Source organism: Dama dama, chromosome 16 (assembly GCF_033118175.1).
Source record: "Dama dama isolate Ldn47 chromosome 16, ASM3311817v1, whole genome shotgun sequence".
NCBI lineage: Eukaryota > Metazoa > Chordata > Mammalia > Artiodactyla > Cervidae > Dama > Dama dama.
Genome location: NC_083696.1, coordinates 2,231,109 through 2,244,025, shown reverse-complemented (window position 1 = coordinate 2,244,025; position 12,917 = coordinate 2,231,109). Strand labels below are relative to the sequence as shown.

At 54.5% G+C, this 12,917-nt stretch overlaps 1 protein-coding gene across 4 annotated transcripts in view; it reads left to right on the top strand.

Annotated features, from left to right (window-relative positions):
* GSN (gelsolin) overlaps positions 1 to 12,917 on the top strand; it is a 56,645-nt gene that overhangs the window by 27,809 nt on the left and 15,919 nt on the right. For 2 of the 4 annotated variants that reach the window (XM_061163262.1, XM_061163263.1), the window contains 4 exons: positions 3,255 to 3,459; positions 4,159 to 4,313; positions 10,646 to 10,807; positions 12,741 to 12,890. In XM_061163262.1, the coding sequence (XP_061019245.1) occupies positions 3,264 to 3,459; positions 4,159 to 4,313; positions 10,646 to 10,807; positions 12,741 to 12,890 (663 nt within the window). In that variant the 5' untranslated portion in view covers positions 3,255 to 3,263. Of the gene's footprint in view, positions 1 to 1,701; positions 1,855 to 1,897; positions 1,969 to 3,254; positions 3,460 to 4,158; positions 4,314 to 10,645; positions 10,808 to 12,740; positions 12,891 to 12,917 lie in introns of those variants that run through there. The other 2 variants (XM_061163261.1, XM_061163260.1) reach the window with 2 other exon arrangements.

Genomic DNA, 12,917 nt, shown 5'->3' with positions numbered 1-12,917 from the left:
ACACACACAGACGGATTGGATTCTCAGCAACCACTTTATACCCATTTACTAGATGAGGAGACTGAGGCAGAGAGGAAGAAGGTAACTTACAGTGGAGGTGGGCATCAAACCCAGGCCTCCAGCTCCTTTGTTCTCTTCCCTGTCATTGCATTTCCCTGTTATTGAGAAAGGAGATCTGGAATGCAAAGGGAGCTAGGAAACAGAGAAATTGAGTCCAGCACGGTCATGGGAGAGTGGAAAGAGGGGTTGTTGAAGGTGGGAAGCAGGCCTGGATGAGTGTGAATAGCACTTATAACCCAATTAAGTCTCCAGTAGGAGAATAAGGGATGGGAAGGGAGCCTGGGCAAAGGGGAGGAGGCTCGAATCCTTGTCTTCCCCAGAGAGAACCACAGATAGGACCTAAAACTGAAAACACAAGAACAAAAACAAAACTAACAGCTCCCGACCCCGACCCCAACCCCAAACAACAAAGGCTGGTTCCCTAGGGCAGGAAGGCAGGCCATGAAACCATCAGCCGAAGGAGGAAGCTAGAAGTGGGTTAGTTGCCTGGAGGTACAAGTAAGTGGGGTTGAGAGGTGAAACTTTGTATAAATAAAGTGACTTTTAAGTTTTGATTAAAAACAAACTTTTAACAAATAACTTTTAGACTTCCCTGGTGGTCCAGTGGTTAAGAATCCATCTGCCAAGGCAGGGGACATGGTTGGGGAAGACATCATATGCCTTGGGGCAGCTAAGCCTGTGGGCCACAACTGCTGAAGCCCTCTGCCCTGGAGCCCGTGTTCCGCAGGAAGAGAAGGCACCACAGAGAGAAGCCCGTGCCCCGCAGAGAGAAGTCCGTGCCCCGCAGCTGGAGAGCAGCCCCTGCTTGCTGCAACCCAAGAAAGCCCTGGTGCAAGGAGGCAACACAAGGACCCAGAGGAGCCCAAAATAGTTTTTTAAAAATAAAAAGTAACTTTTTAATGAGGAAGGAAAGAAGGGTGGTTTTGAGTAAAATAGAGCCTGCAATCCCAGAAGTGGAGAGATCTGCTCGCCCCTCTGTCTGGCTTGCTCAAGGGTCCAGTGGAGGTTAGCCCCCTGAACCGTGTCCTTAGCTGGTGACAGCCACATGCTGCCTAAGCGGGCGGTCCACCCGGACCACCTGGGGGCCGGTCTTGACTTTCATTTCCTAGTTGTGTGCACACTGCTTGACCATTCTGAGCTGTTTCCACCTCTCTATAATGGGGCTGTGAATAGTGCCCAGTCCATAAAGGATGTTCATGTGATGCTGAAAACCTTCAATCCCTCTTAGTTAGCTCCTGTGGTTTTTTGCTGGAGATGTTAGGGGTGGAGGGAGGAGGGGTCCCGCGTGCATCACACAGGGAGCCGAGCTGGGTGGGTCCCTGCCGTTCCTGCGTGTGTCCATGCAGTGTGCACGGAATTAGCACCTGCTGTATGCCAGGCCTTGTGCTTGGTCTCCACCCCGGAGCTGGAGTGAAGGGGCGGCCCCGCCCGTTGGGTCTGTCCCGGTGGGAACCCCGATGCCTCTTAAAAAATCCAGCCCAGATTCCCGCCCCTCCCCGGCCCGCAGGGGCCCAGCCCGGCCCTCCGCCCTCCCTAACGGGGCGGTCTCCGGCTTGGGCGGAGTGGGCCGGGCGGCTACTTAAGGTCAGGGCGAGCCTGGCGGCCCGGCTGCCCGCCTGCCTGCCTCCCGGGTCGTCTTCTGCCGCCGTCGCTGCCATGGCTGCGCATCGCTGCGCGCTGCTGGGCGCGCTGGTCCTGGCGCTGGGCGCGCTGTCGCACCCAGCCAGCGCGGCCACCCCGGCGAGGGGGGCGACCCAGGCGGGGGCGCCGCAGGGGCGGGTGACCCAGGCGCGGGTGAGTGCCCGGGGGGGGCCCCGGAGTAACTCTTTATTGTAAGTTCTTGCAGATACAGCGCTAGGAAAAGGGGAGTAATTCAGGTCTAGAATGGAAAAACTGTTTTGTTGCTTTGTAAGTATCTCTTGCTGCTTCCGGGGCTCCGCTGGAGGGGTGGGGGCCTCAGCCTGGCTGTTTCCCTCCCAGCAGGCTAACCTCACCTTGGCCGATGTCTTCCCTCTGCGTTGCCTTCTGGTTTGTTACTTATCTCTCCGCCGGATTTCTCCTCCCCTCCGCCTCATTTCTCTCCTCGCCTCTTGTGATTTCTCCTTCCATCTCAGTCTTTCTCATCTGATTTCTCACCGCATCCCCCTGTCTCCTGGACGTCTCACCTTCGCCTGTCACCTCTTCTCCGTCTCTGACGCCGCCTCTTGCCTTCTAGGGCTTCTCCTCCCTCCAGCTGTTCCTTCATGTTCTCCACTCCGCTGCCTGAGTTCTCCCATCTGGTTTTTTTTACTTCTTCCACCAGATCCGGCCCGAGGTGACCTGCGCCTGCTTACTTCCCTCCTCTGATTCCCAGCTAACCACCCCGCTCTGCTCCGTTTCCAGCCCCCGTGCATGGTCTGACCGCCTGTCCCCGTTCTCCGCCACCTCATCTCCAACAGGCTCCCGCAGACCCCGGCTGCGTCCTTTCGCCTTTTCCAAGAAATGGAATTTGGGGGTGGGGTGGGGTTTTAGGGGCAGGAGGGAGGAGGCAGACAGCACAGGAGACCGCTTGGGCTCAGCCACCTAGGCCTTTCTTGGAGGTGTGATGGGGGCGTGGATGGGGCGTGGGGAAAAAGAGCAAAAACAGACAGGCCCTGTGGCTTTGGGCCAGGCCCCTCCCCTCTTGCAGCCTCAGTCTCCCGATCTGCAGGGTGGAGTTTGCTAATGAAATCTGTGAGGACCCTTCTATTTCTCCGGGCCACCGAGGATGCTGGAAGGGTTTAAGCTGAGCCCCTGGCCACCCCCAGATTTGCTGTTGCCATCTGAGGGGTCTCCCCGTGGTCCCAAAGCTCTTGGAGTCTGGGCCAGCTCCTGCTCTGTCATTTCCTAGCTGGGGGTCCCTGGCTTCACCTCCGTGTGCCTCAGCTGTTGCATCCAGTTGGCACTAAGACAGGAAACGAGAAGGGAGGCAGAGCCTTCTGTTCCCCCATCACCAGGGAGACGAGAGGGCGCGGGAGATGCTGGCCAGGGCAGGGCTTGGAGCCTAAACTCGGCCCTTGGTGCTCACTCGTCGCGGGCGGGGTCCTAGGACACGGTGGGGAGCGTCAGGCTCAAGTGAGGTGCTCTTGGTGCTGAAAACCAGCCTCCCTCGTGCCCCAGGGTCCGTCCCCGCTGCGGCCCCTGCCCCCGCTCAGGCTCTGCCCTGTCTCTTGCAGCCGGGAAGCATGGTGGTGGAACACCCCGAGTTCCTCAAGGCGGGGAAGGAGCCCGGCCTGCAGATCTGGCGCGTGGAGAAGTTCGACCTGGTTCCCGTGCCTCCCAACCTTTATGGAGACTTCTTCACAGGCGATGCCTATGTCATCCTGAAGACGGTGCAGCTGAGGAATGGGAACCTGCAGTATGACCTCCACTACTGGCTGGGTGAGACGGGCCCCCCAGCCCCGCCCCTGCCCCTCTGCGTAGAGCGCAGACCTTTGAGACCTGGGCCCCGAGAAGCGCCGAAGGGAATTTAGCGACTGCTGAGCATCGAGTATGTGCCAGGCCCTTGGTTACGTGTTCCCAAGACTGTCGAGCCAGCCTCCCCAAGTTCAGACCCCAGCTCTGCCCTTTGGCAAGACATTCAGTGTCTCTGTAAATTGCATGTGCTGACTGCACCAGTATCACATCCCGGCTTTGCATCAGCTTTGCACAGTTCCTCGTAGGACTGTTGTGAGGGTTAAACAAGCCACAGTCTATGGACTCAGAACTGGGGGTGACTTAGAAACCCAGGACCCACCCTTTCCAGCCAGATTCTAGCTTGCCCTTCCGAGTCGGGAGCCTGACGTCCTGCCGCGGCTCTTCCGCGTGACCCTGAGTCCTGGCCCCTCCCTGTGGCCGGATTTGCTGGTGCTCTCTGGCCTGACCTCAGGTGAGTGAGTGCTGGGAGGACTCTCAGAGACCTTGGAGTCAGCTCCCACCACGCCCATTATACAGATGGACTCACTGAGGCTCCCAAGAGGCAGGGCCTTTCCCAGCTTCTCCAGCCAGGCTCGGGCACTGCTGGGGGCTCCAGACGCCTCCGCTGTGGGCGGCTGGGGCCGCTGGCCGGGAGCCGGCTCATGCCGCTCTGACGTCCCGCAGGCAATGAATGCAGCCAGGACGAGAGTGGGGCGGCCGCCATCTTCACCGTGCAGCTGGACGACCACCTGGACGGCCGGGCCGTGCAGCACCGGGAGGTCCAGGGCTTCGAGTCGGCCACCTTCCTCGGCTACTTCAAGTCCGGCCTCAAGTACAAGGTGGGCGCCGGACGGCGGGGACAGAGGCATCAGTGGCCGGGCTCGCTCACGCCCCCCCGCCTTTCGGGCTTCTGCGGGTGTGCAGGCAGACAGGCCGGAGCTCAGCCCTTGGAGTTGGCTAGCCCTGGCTTTGAGTTTCGGCCCCTTGCTAGCTGTGTGACCTTGGACAAATCACACGCCCTCTCTGAGCCTCTGGTTTCTGATTAAATTGAGAGAAGAAAATTTCCGTCACCCCACAAGGTGGTTTTCCTCGCTCAGCAGTAATAGGTGGGCCTTAGGTGCCCTATGCCCTATGCATGGAGTTTGCCCTTGGCAAACCTAGCATGCCCAGGGCTTGAGCCTATAGCCTTTAGTTCTGAGGCCCTGCCAACAGAGGGTCCTATTTTCAATATTTGAAAGGGGACCCTTGATCCCATTCTCTTTCTGTCTTTTGAACTCTGAAGACGCTGAGCTCCAGCCCCGAGTCAGATGGGGCTGAGCAGAGCAACGCTGGGAGCCCCCAGAGGCTGTTCCCAACATGCTCTGTGACTTCTGGCAAAGCCACTTGGCCTCCCTGAACCTCCCTGTCCTCTTCGGTTTCATGAGAGCCTCTTGTACCTGCCCTTCAGGCCTGGGGAGAGGATTTGGTGAAGGCATAGCTGGAAGATGCCTTGGCATCTTGGAAGGGCTCTTGGAACGCTGGTATTGCCTAGCTGGGGTTCTCTTTGGTCAGGATAGGGAAGGGATCACAAGCTTTGGCCTTAACATCAGAAGGCAGACCTCTTATTTGAAGGGAGGGAGGAGAAACTGAGGCACAGAGAAAGTTAGTCTCTGAGCCAGGACCGGAGCCCAGATTTCCTCACGCCCAGCTTTTTCCCAGTACACCAGTCTGCCTCTCATGAGCAGGGGTTCGGGGCAGGTACTAAGCCTTATCTACGCTGCTGACATGCTGTGCGACCTTCGAGGAGTCATTGTCCATCTCTGGGCCTCCAGGTCCTCTGGAGCGGGGTGTTGGCAGGGTGGTGATGCTGTCTGCCCAGCTGACACCCCAGGGCTTCCCAGGTGGCGCGAGTGGTAAGGAACCCATCTGCCCATGCAGGAGATGTGAGAGACATGGGTTCCATCCCTGGGCGGGGAAGATGCCCTGGAGGAAGGCGAGGCAACCCACTCCAGTATTCTTGCCTGGAGAGTCCCATGGACAGAGGAGCTTGGTGGGCTGCAGTCCATAGGGTCGCAAAGAGTCAGACATGACAGAAGTGACTTAGCACGATACTGTCTGCCCAGCTGACACACCAGAGATTAGATGATGGAAAAGCTCTAGAGATAGCAGAGGGCAGGGTGTGTCCTGGGAACTGGGCCTCAGCCCTGGGCTGGGCGAAGCTGGGTTGGATTCCCTGGAGCCTCCCAGCGCCCCCTGTCTGACAGTTCAGCGCTCCCTAGAGCGCCTTCTACAGACCTGTCCAGCTCTGCGTTCCTTCCGGAGTCTCCTCAGGCCCTGGTGCCAGCAGAAGGAGAGAAGTTTGGAACCCAGGCCCTGGACGGAGAGAAAGACCAGGACTTTTTGCAGCTCCTAGAGCAGAAAGTGGAAGGAACCCTTAATCAGGAGCTAGAGAGATCGGCCCTGAGGCCACCCTTCTCCCCGCATGCCTCCGCGTGCTGCTCTCACGCGCTCCATTTGTACTTCACTCCAGCAAGTACTTCTCAGGCCCCTGGAGCTGCAGTGCCTGCTTCCTGCTGCCTCTGTACGGACAGCAGCGACTTAACTTGTGGACAGACTAAGCGGCTTACAGGGCTGGTAAGCGATTGAGCTGGGATTTAAACCCAGATACGAAGGGCCTAGTTCAGAGAAACATTTGAAGGCTCTCTGGTCTCTTATCTTAGCTCAGATGGAGCCTAGGAATTTGCACGTTTAGCAAGTCTCCTCCCCACTCTGGTGATTTTCCCAAGATATTCATGGACTGTACTCTGAGGATTGTTCTAGGGGAGAGGTTCCCAACCCCTCCTGCCTTTGACTTCAGTGCTCAAAGGCCCTGGCTTTCGGTGGGAACGTGAGATGCACGGCCAGTCCCATTTTCTGCCTTCCGCAAGTCCTCTGGTCACCCCCGCCCTCGGCAGGCCCAGCCCAAGGTTCTTGGCCTGGCGCCCTCATCAATTATGGATCTCCGAGGAGCAGAGCTTGTTATGCAAGACTTGTTTCTGTGAAAGCCTGCTCCTCACAGCCGGTTCTGTGCTCGGGGTGTGAGCAGGGGCAGGGGAGGGACGAGAGCCACGAGAAGGGCTTTCCTAGCGCCCGTCTGATCTTGGTCTGTGACCCTCAGATCCTTAAAGCGCACTGTTTTTGATCCCTGCTCCTCCTCCTTCTCCTTTTCTTCTTCCTCCTCCTCCTCCTCTTGACTTCTGGATAGAACCCCAAAGACCCCAAGGAGCTGGGTTATTTGAAACCCTTTGTTCCAGCAGAGTCAGGGCTGGGCTGAGTCCTGGAAGCCCGTGGCCCCAAGGATCACAGTGGGAAATCCACAGAATCCCTCGGATCCTTCCTGTCCTCCCTCCTGTTTTCAGATAAGGAACCCTGAAATTAGAGGGTGGAGGGGATCAGCGCCAATCAGTAGGTTTTTCTTTGTTTTATAAAGAGCTTAACATAAAAAGGTAGCTCTTTATAGCTTTTACCTTTCTTCAGACTATAAGAATAATACAAGCTTATTGTAACATGTCAAACATAGAAATAAGGCTTTTAGTAAGTAAAAGTTGCCCATGATTCTACTCTTGGAGATATACACCAAATGGTATGTAATTTTTCTCTCTCTGTATGAACATATAGATGTGTATATTTATATATAGATACAGAATTTATCCTGGCTTCCCAGGTGGCACTAATGGGAAAGAACCTGCCTGCCAATTCAGAAGACGTAAGAGACCTGGGTTCGATCCCTGGGTCAATAAGATCCCCTGAAGGAAGGCATGGCAACCCACTCCAGTGTTCTTGCCTGGAGGATTCCATGGACAGAGGAGCCTGGCGGGCTTCGGTCCATAGGGTCACACAGAGTCGGACACGACTGAGCGCCTAGCCCGGCACGTGATATATGTGGGCTTCCCTGGTGGCGCAGTGGGGAAGAAACCACCTGCCAGGCAGGAGACATGGGTTTGATCCCTGGGTCAGAAAGATCTTCTGGAGAAGGAAATGGCAACCACCCCAGTGTTCTTGCCTAGAAAATCCGTGGACAGCGGAGCCTGGCAGGCTACAGCCCCTGGGGTCACAAGAGTCAGATGCAAAATTAGCAAATAAAACAACAACGATACATCCATATATATATATATATATATATATATATATATATATGTATGTATCTTCACTTTAATTTGGAAAATAGCTTTTAAGAAAATATTCTATTAGACTTTGTTCAAATAATTTTATGCCAATCTCTGTCCACTAATGATTAGACCATAGAAAGCAGCAATCAATCTTAAATATTAAAGTAAAAATAATAAAAAATAGTAAAACTTTACAAAAAAGCCTTGCCCCTTATGCTTGGAGATTCACTAATGTCTCCTGAGAGCTTGCTTTTATTTTTGTATTAACTGATCTTTCCAAGCCTAATTTCCTAGATCAGTAAGATTAGAAGGAGTTAATTAATCAGGAAATGCCTGTCCACACTCATTAGAAATCTGTATCTTTTAATTTATAAATTCATATACAAGGAATTTACTGGAGCTGAGATGTATGACATTGACTAACCCTTTTCCTTTTTTAAAAGAAAAGTTTCTATTTTTTTGACAAAAAATAGAAGACATGCTTGAACAAGTAAAACATTTTAGAGATGTATTTAAAAATGTTAAGGGTCTTTCTCTTCCTTCATTTCCCCATTTCCTCCTCTCTAAGGAATCCATGGAAGTGGTCGGTGTGTCCGTTCAGCACCTTTTGGAAAAGCTTTTCAGACCCACTGTCTCTTTACCTCCACATAGATGGGGTCCCGGGGTGACCACTGCCCACAGACACTCAGGATGTCCTGGGCTGGTGGACCTGGGCAAGGCTGGTCCCGGGAAGGGCAAACTTGGGGGTAAAACTTCCACCAATTAGCTGGGACCCTGGGCGTGGGGCTGGACCTCTTTGCACCTCAGTTTTCTTGCCTGAAAAATGGGGTGAGGAGATTTGCAACCTCAGGAGCTTGTGCATGTCCCTGACAGAGGAGCCTGGCGTGGACTTAGTAAGAGGCAGCCTCCGCGGTCACTTCCAGATGAGCATGGGGCACTGAATCGTCTTCCCCAGCTGCCCTTCCTTACATGCTTCCCAGTTGGAAGGCCTCTGAAGCCAGGTGGAAAAACAGGCTCTGAGAAGACCAAGGCGGTCCTGCTGAGCCCTACCAAGGGGATGCTGTTAAAAGGCTTCTCGCTGGTACCAAGAAAGGACACCAGAGGGCGCTCCCACTCACAACAGGGAAAACGTTTCTACTTGACCTTGCTCAGAACAGCGGTTTGTTCCTGCCTCCCATCCTGGCTGACCCTGGTGACCCGGGCTCTAAGAAAACCTGCCGTTGGGGGAAAGTGTGGGCCTTACAGATTCTTTTACACCCGGGTTTGAAACCTACCGCCACCATTTACTAGCTTTGAGATCTCAGGCGAGTCTCTTTGCTTCCGGCATCTGTTCTCCGCGTCTGTAAGATGGTGATAATGACGCCTCCCTCACAGATGACCCCTGCAGAATGCCCAGCACAGGGGCATGATCATGTCGCAGCCAGCTGTGTTCCTCGCTGTGTGTAGATGTAACAGGAACCCAGTCACACTCTGTCTGTCCCTTGCCCTCATGGACTCAGCGCAGCAAGTCAGACCTGGCTTTGCTCTGCAAGGTGAGGCGTCAGTCAGGGACCTGGGAGGGGGTTGGCCACGGTTCCGGCCTCAGTGGCCCATGACGTGAGCAGCTTTGGAAACGGGAGATGTGGTTACACTCCGTAGCTTTGCCACATGCTCAGTGAGTGCCCTTGAGTAAGTCAGTTCACTTCGCTGGTCCTCAGGATCACTGCAGTGCAGTTCCGTCGCTCAGTCATGCCCGACTCTTTACCACCCCTCCTTCAGTATACTCATGGGGAAAATGGGACGCTTGTGGGCACCTTCTCTGCTCTGACTTGACCTCCCTGGGGCTTGGGGCCGGTGAGCATCCAGGGCTGGGGTCTGCTCATAAGGACACCCAGCCCACGTGACTTTCTCCTGTCCTGAGGGTAGTTTTTTTTTTTTGGCTGTGCTGGGTCTTTGTTGCTGGCCGGATTTTTCTCTAGCTGTGGTTCACAAGAAATACTCTACCCGTGGCGCGTGGGCGTCTCCTTCCGGGGGCCCCTCCTGTCACAGAGCACGTGGGCTTCAGTGTTCGCCGCGTGTGGGTTCCGCAGTTACGGTTCCCGGGCCCCAGAGCACAGGCTTGATCGTTGTGGCTCACGGGCTTAGCTGCTCCGAGCATGTGGGATCTTCCCAGACCAGGGGTCAAACCCGTGCCTCCTGCATTGGCGGGCGGATTCTCCAGCACTGAGTCACCAGAGAAGCCCCCATGGGCAGTTCTGACCGCTGCTGGGAAGCCCTCCTGGACTCCCCGGGACTTGATGATGTCTGTGGAGGGCGGCACAGCAGGGGCTTAGATCGCCGCTGCAGGAGGAGCAGGCCTGAGGCTCAGAGAGGGCAAGAGACTTATCCAAAGTCACCCAGCACTCTGGTGCCAGGGCAGGGACTTGAACCTGAGGTCAGTGCCCTGTCCCTCACCCACTGCTGCCTCTGAAGGCACAGCTGGGTGGAACTTGCTGCAGCATCATGGGGGCAGGGGAGGGGGGCAGTCTTGACTCTTCCTAGAGAGCCTTGAAGGATGGGAAAGATTTGAATGAGCACTTCTTAAAGCGGGTTTTGCAGAACACTTGAGCCGCAGGCAGGACGTGGAAGAGAAAAGCAGTATCTTGACTCAAGGCAGGGAAGTGCTGTCTAAAACATGCCAAGCGAGTGTATTTACCATTGGACTTCCCAGTGCCTCATGATGCGGATGTGCGTTGTGTAAGTCAGGGGGCAAGTGAAGGGCACGCCGTCTGCTTCCCTGATCATGGAATCCTTTCCTTGCAGAATATCTTGGGGGTTAGCATTCTTAGAACATTCCTTGGGGAATGCATATTTTGAGAAGGGAATGTTTATAGCATTTTGATCCAGGAAAGTGGGACCAGGGATCTTTGTTAGGGGAGCATGAGATTGAAAAGGGAGGCAGCAAGGTGCAGAGGTGGGTGGCTGCTGGAAGTCTGCTGGTGCGCGGGCCGGAATGCCCTTCAGATCACTCCTGTCCGCTGCCGGACCCTCTCCCCTGGACTAACGCTGTCTCCTTGACCCGACAGAAAGGGGGCGTGGCATCAGGATTCAAGCACGTGGTCCCCAACGAGGTGGTGGTGCAGAGACTCTTCCAGGTCAAAGGGCGGCGTGTGGTCCGAGCCACCGAGGTGCCTGTGTCCTGGGAGAGCTTCAACAACGGCGACTGCTTCATCCTGGACCTGGGCAACGTGAGTCCTGCCCTGCCCTTTCTCAGGGGCCACTGGGGTGCCCCAGGCTTGGCCTGGGGAGGTGGGCTCACCCATGTGAGCAATATGGAGACGCAGTGGGGAGTCACAGGGGCGGTAGCCCCCACGCGCTCCGTGTGTGAGTAACGCACCCGCACAGGCCCAGGTAGACGTGTGCGTGTGCACAGACTCAGACTCATCACGCACGTCACGCACAGACCTGTGAGCAGCTTCAGTGGATGGACAGCCCCCTGACGCAGTGATATGCATGTCTTGTGTATCTTTTATTCATAGTCACTCACTTGCATGTATATGGCGGGCATGTTCAAAAATGATAGGCTCTTGAAATATAGCCAATATGTTATAATAACTACAAATGGCATATGGTCTTTAAAAATTGTAAATCACTGTGTTGTACCCCCGAGGCTTATATAGTATTATAAGTCAACTGTACCTCAATTAGAAAAAAACTCTATAAGTTCTTGCCTGGCAGGTGTAGACATGTCACCACGATGAGTGTCTCCACATGGAGACTTGGGTGTGTTGATCAAAGACCCACGTGTGTGCATGTCATTGTGTGGTCAGACGTGCTCACTTGTATCTGGCTCACTTGTATGGGTAAGCGTGGGATGCACTAACCCAGACCCACCTTACAGACGTGTGGTGCTTTGTACACATTCTTCCCAAATCCACATACACCCTTCCCCGCAGGAGGACACGGCCAGACGTTCTGTCCGCAGCCTCATGTATACGTGTGGTGCAGTGTCTATTGGAGAGGGAAATGGCAGCCCACCGCAGTACGCTTGCCTGGGAAATCCCGTGGACGGAGGAGCCTGGTGGGCTGCAGTGCATGGGGGTCGCAGAAGAGTTGGATATGACCTAGCGACTTGACAGCAGGCAAAGACACACGCTGAGTATAAGCTTGTTATAAAGTGTGACAGGCACACAGAAGAGCGTGTGGATTCTGCGTGTGCAGCTCTATAACTCTGACGGGATGGACATGCCCGAGTAGTTAACACCAGATCGAGAAAGAACGCCACCAGCCCTGTGTGGCCTCTCCCAGTCCCTTCCTCCCCATGGGTAACTCTCACCCCAGACTTTCTCCACCAACAGTCTAGACCAGTTCCACCTGTTTCTGAACTTCATGTACCTGGAATCTATCCTTTGGATGTCTGACTTTTTTTGCCCAACATTCTCTTTCTAAGGTCCATCCATATTGTTGTTGCCTTTAGTTGTAGTTTGTTCCTTCTCCTTGTTATATAAAATTTGCCACAGTTTATCTGTTCTACTGTTGATGGACACTTGGGAGAGTTTGGGGCTCTTCCAAGGGTTGCAACTCTGAGCCTTCTTGCACAAGCCTTTCTTTAAAAACAGGTAGGTACGTAATTTTATTAATACTAATATTAATTCATGGTTATTCTTCATGAATGAAAATCCGTGGTAGAGAAAGAAAGAAAGGGAAATATCAGTTCAAGAATTCTCAGGGATGATGATGAGCTGTCTTGAGAGCAACCAGTCTGAATCAGACACTGCATTCTTGCACACGTCTTTTGGTGGACACTTGCATGCGTTACTGTTGGGTATATCCCCAAGAGAGGGTTGGCTGGGTTGTAGGATATTTGCATATGGAGCTTTAAAAAGACACAGGCAGATGGTTTTCCAAAGTGGTTGTACCACTTTCACTCCCACCATCAGGCAAACATTTTTACGCACATTCTGTATGCAGGGGTGCCTATGGAAAATGCACATCCACAGCATACCCTCACGGGCCCTGGTACTCAAAAGTGACACGTGTTGTTCTTGGATGTGGGGTGTGTGTGCTCCGCCAGCCCTCATCTGGGCAAGCAGAGAAGACGGTGACCTTGTCGTGTCGTTCGGCAGGGCTCCTGTGAAGGTGGGCGGGGGCGCTGCCTCACGTGGGGGCTTTCTCCTTCAGGACATCTACCAGTGGTGTGGCTCCAGCAGCAACCGCTTTGAGAGGCTGAAGGCCACGCAGGTGTCCAAGGGCATCCGGGACAACGAGCGGAGCGGCCGGGCCCGCGTGCACGTTTCTGAGGAGGGCGCCGAGCCCGAGGCCATGCTCCAGGTACCCGCGGCCGCGTCCCGGGAGTGC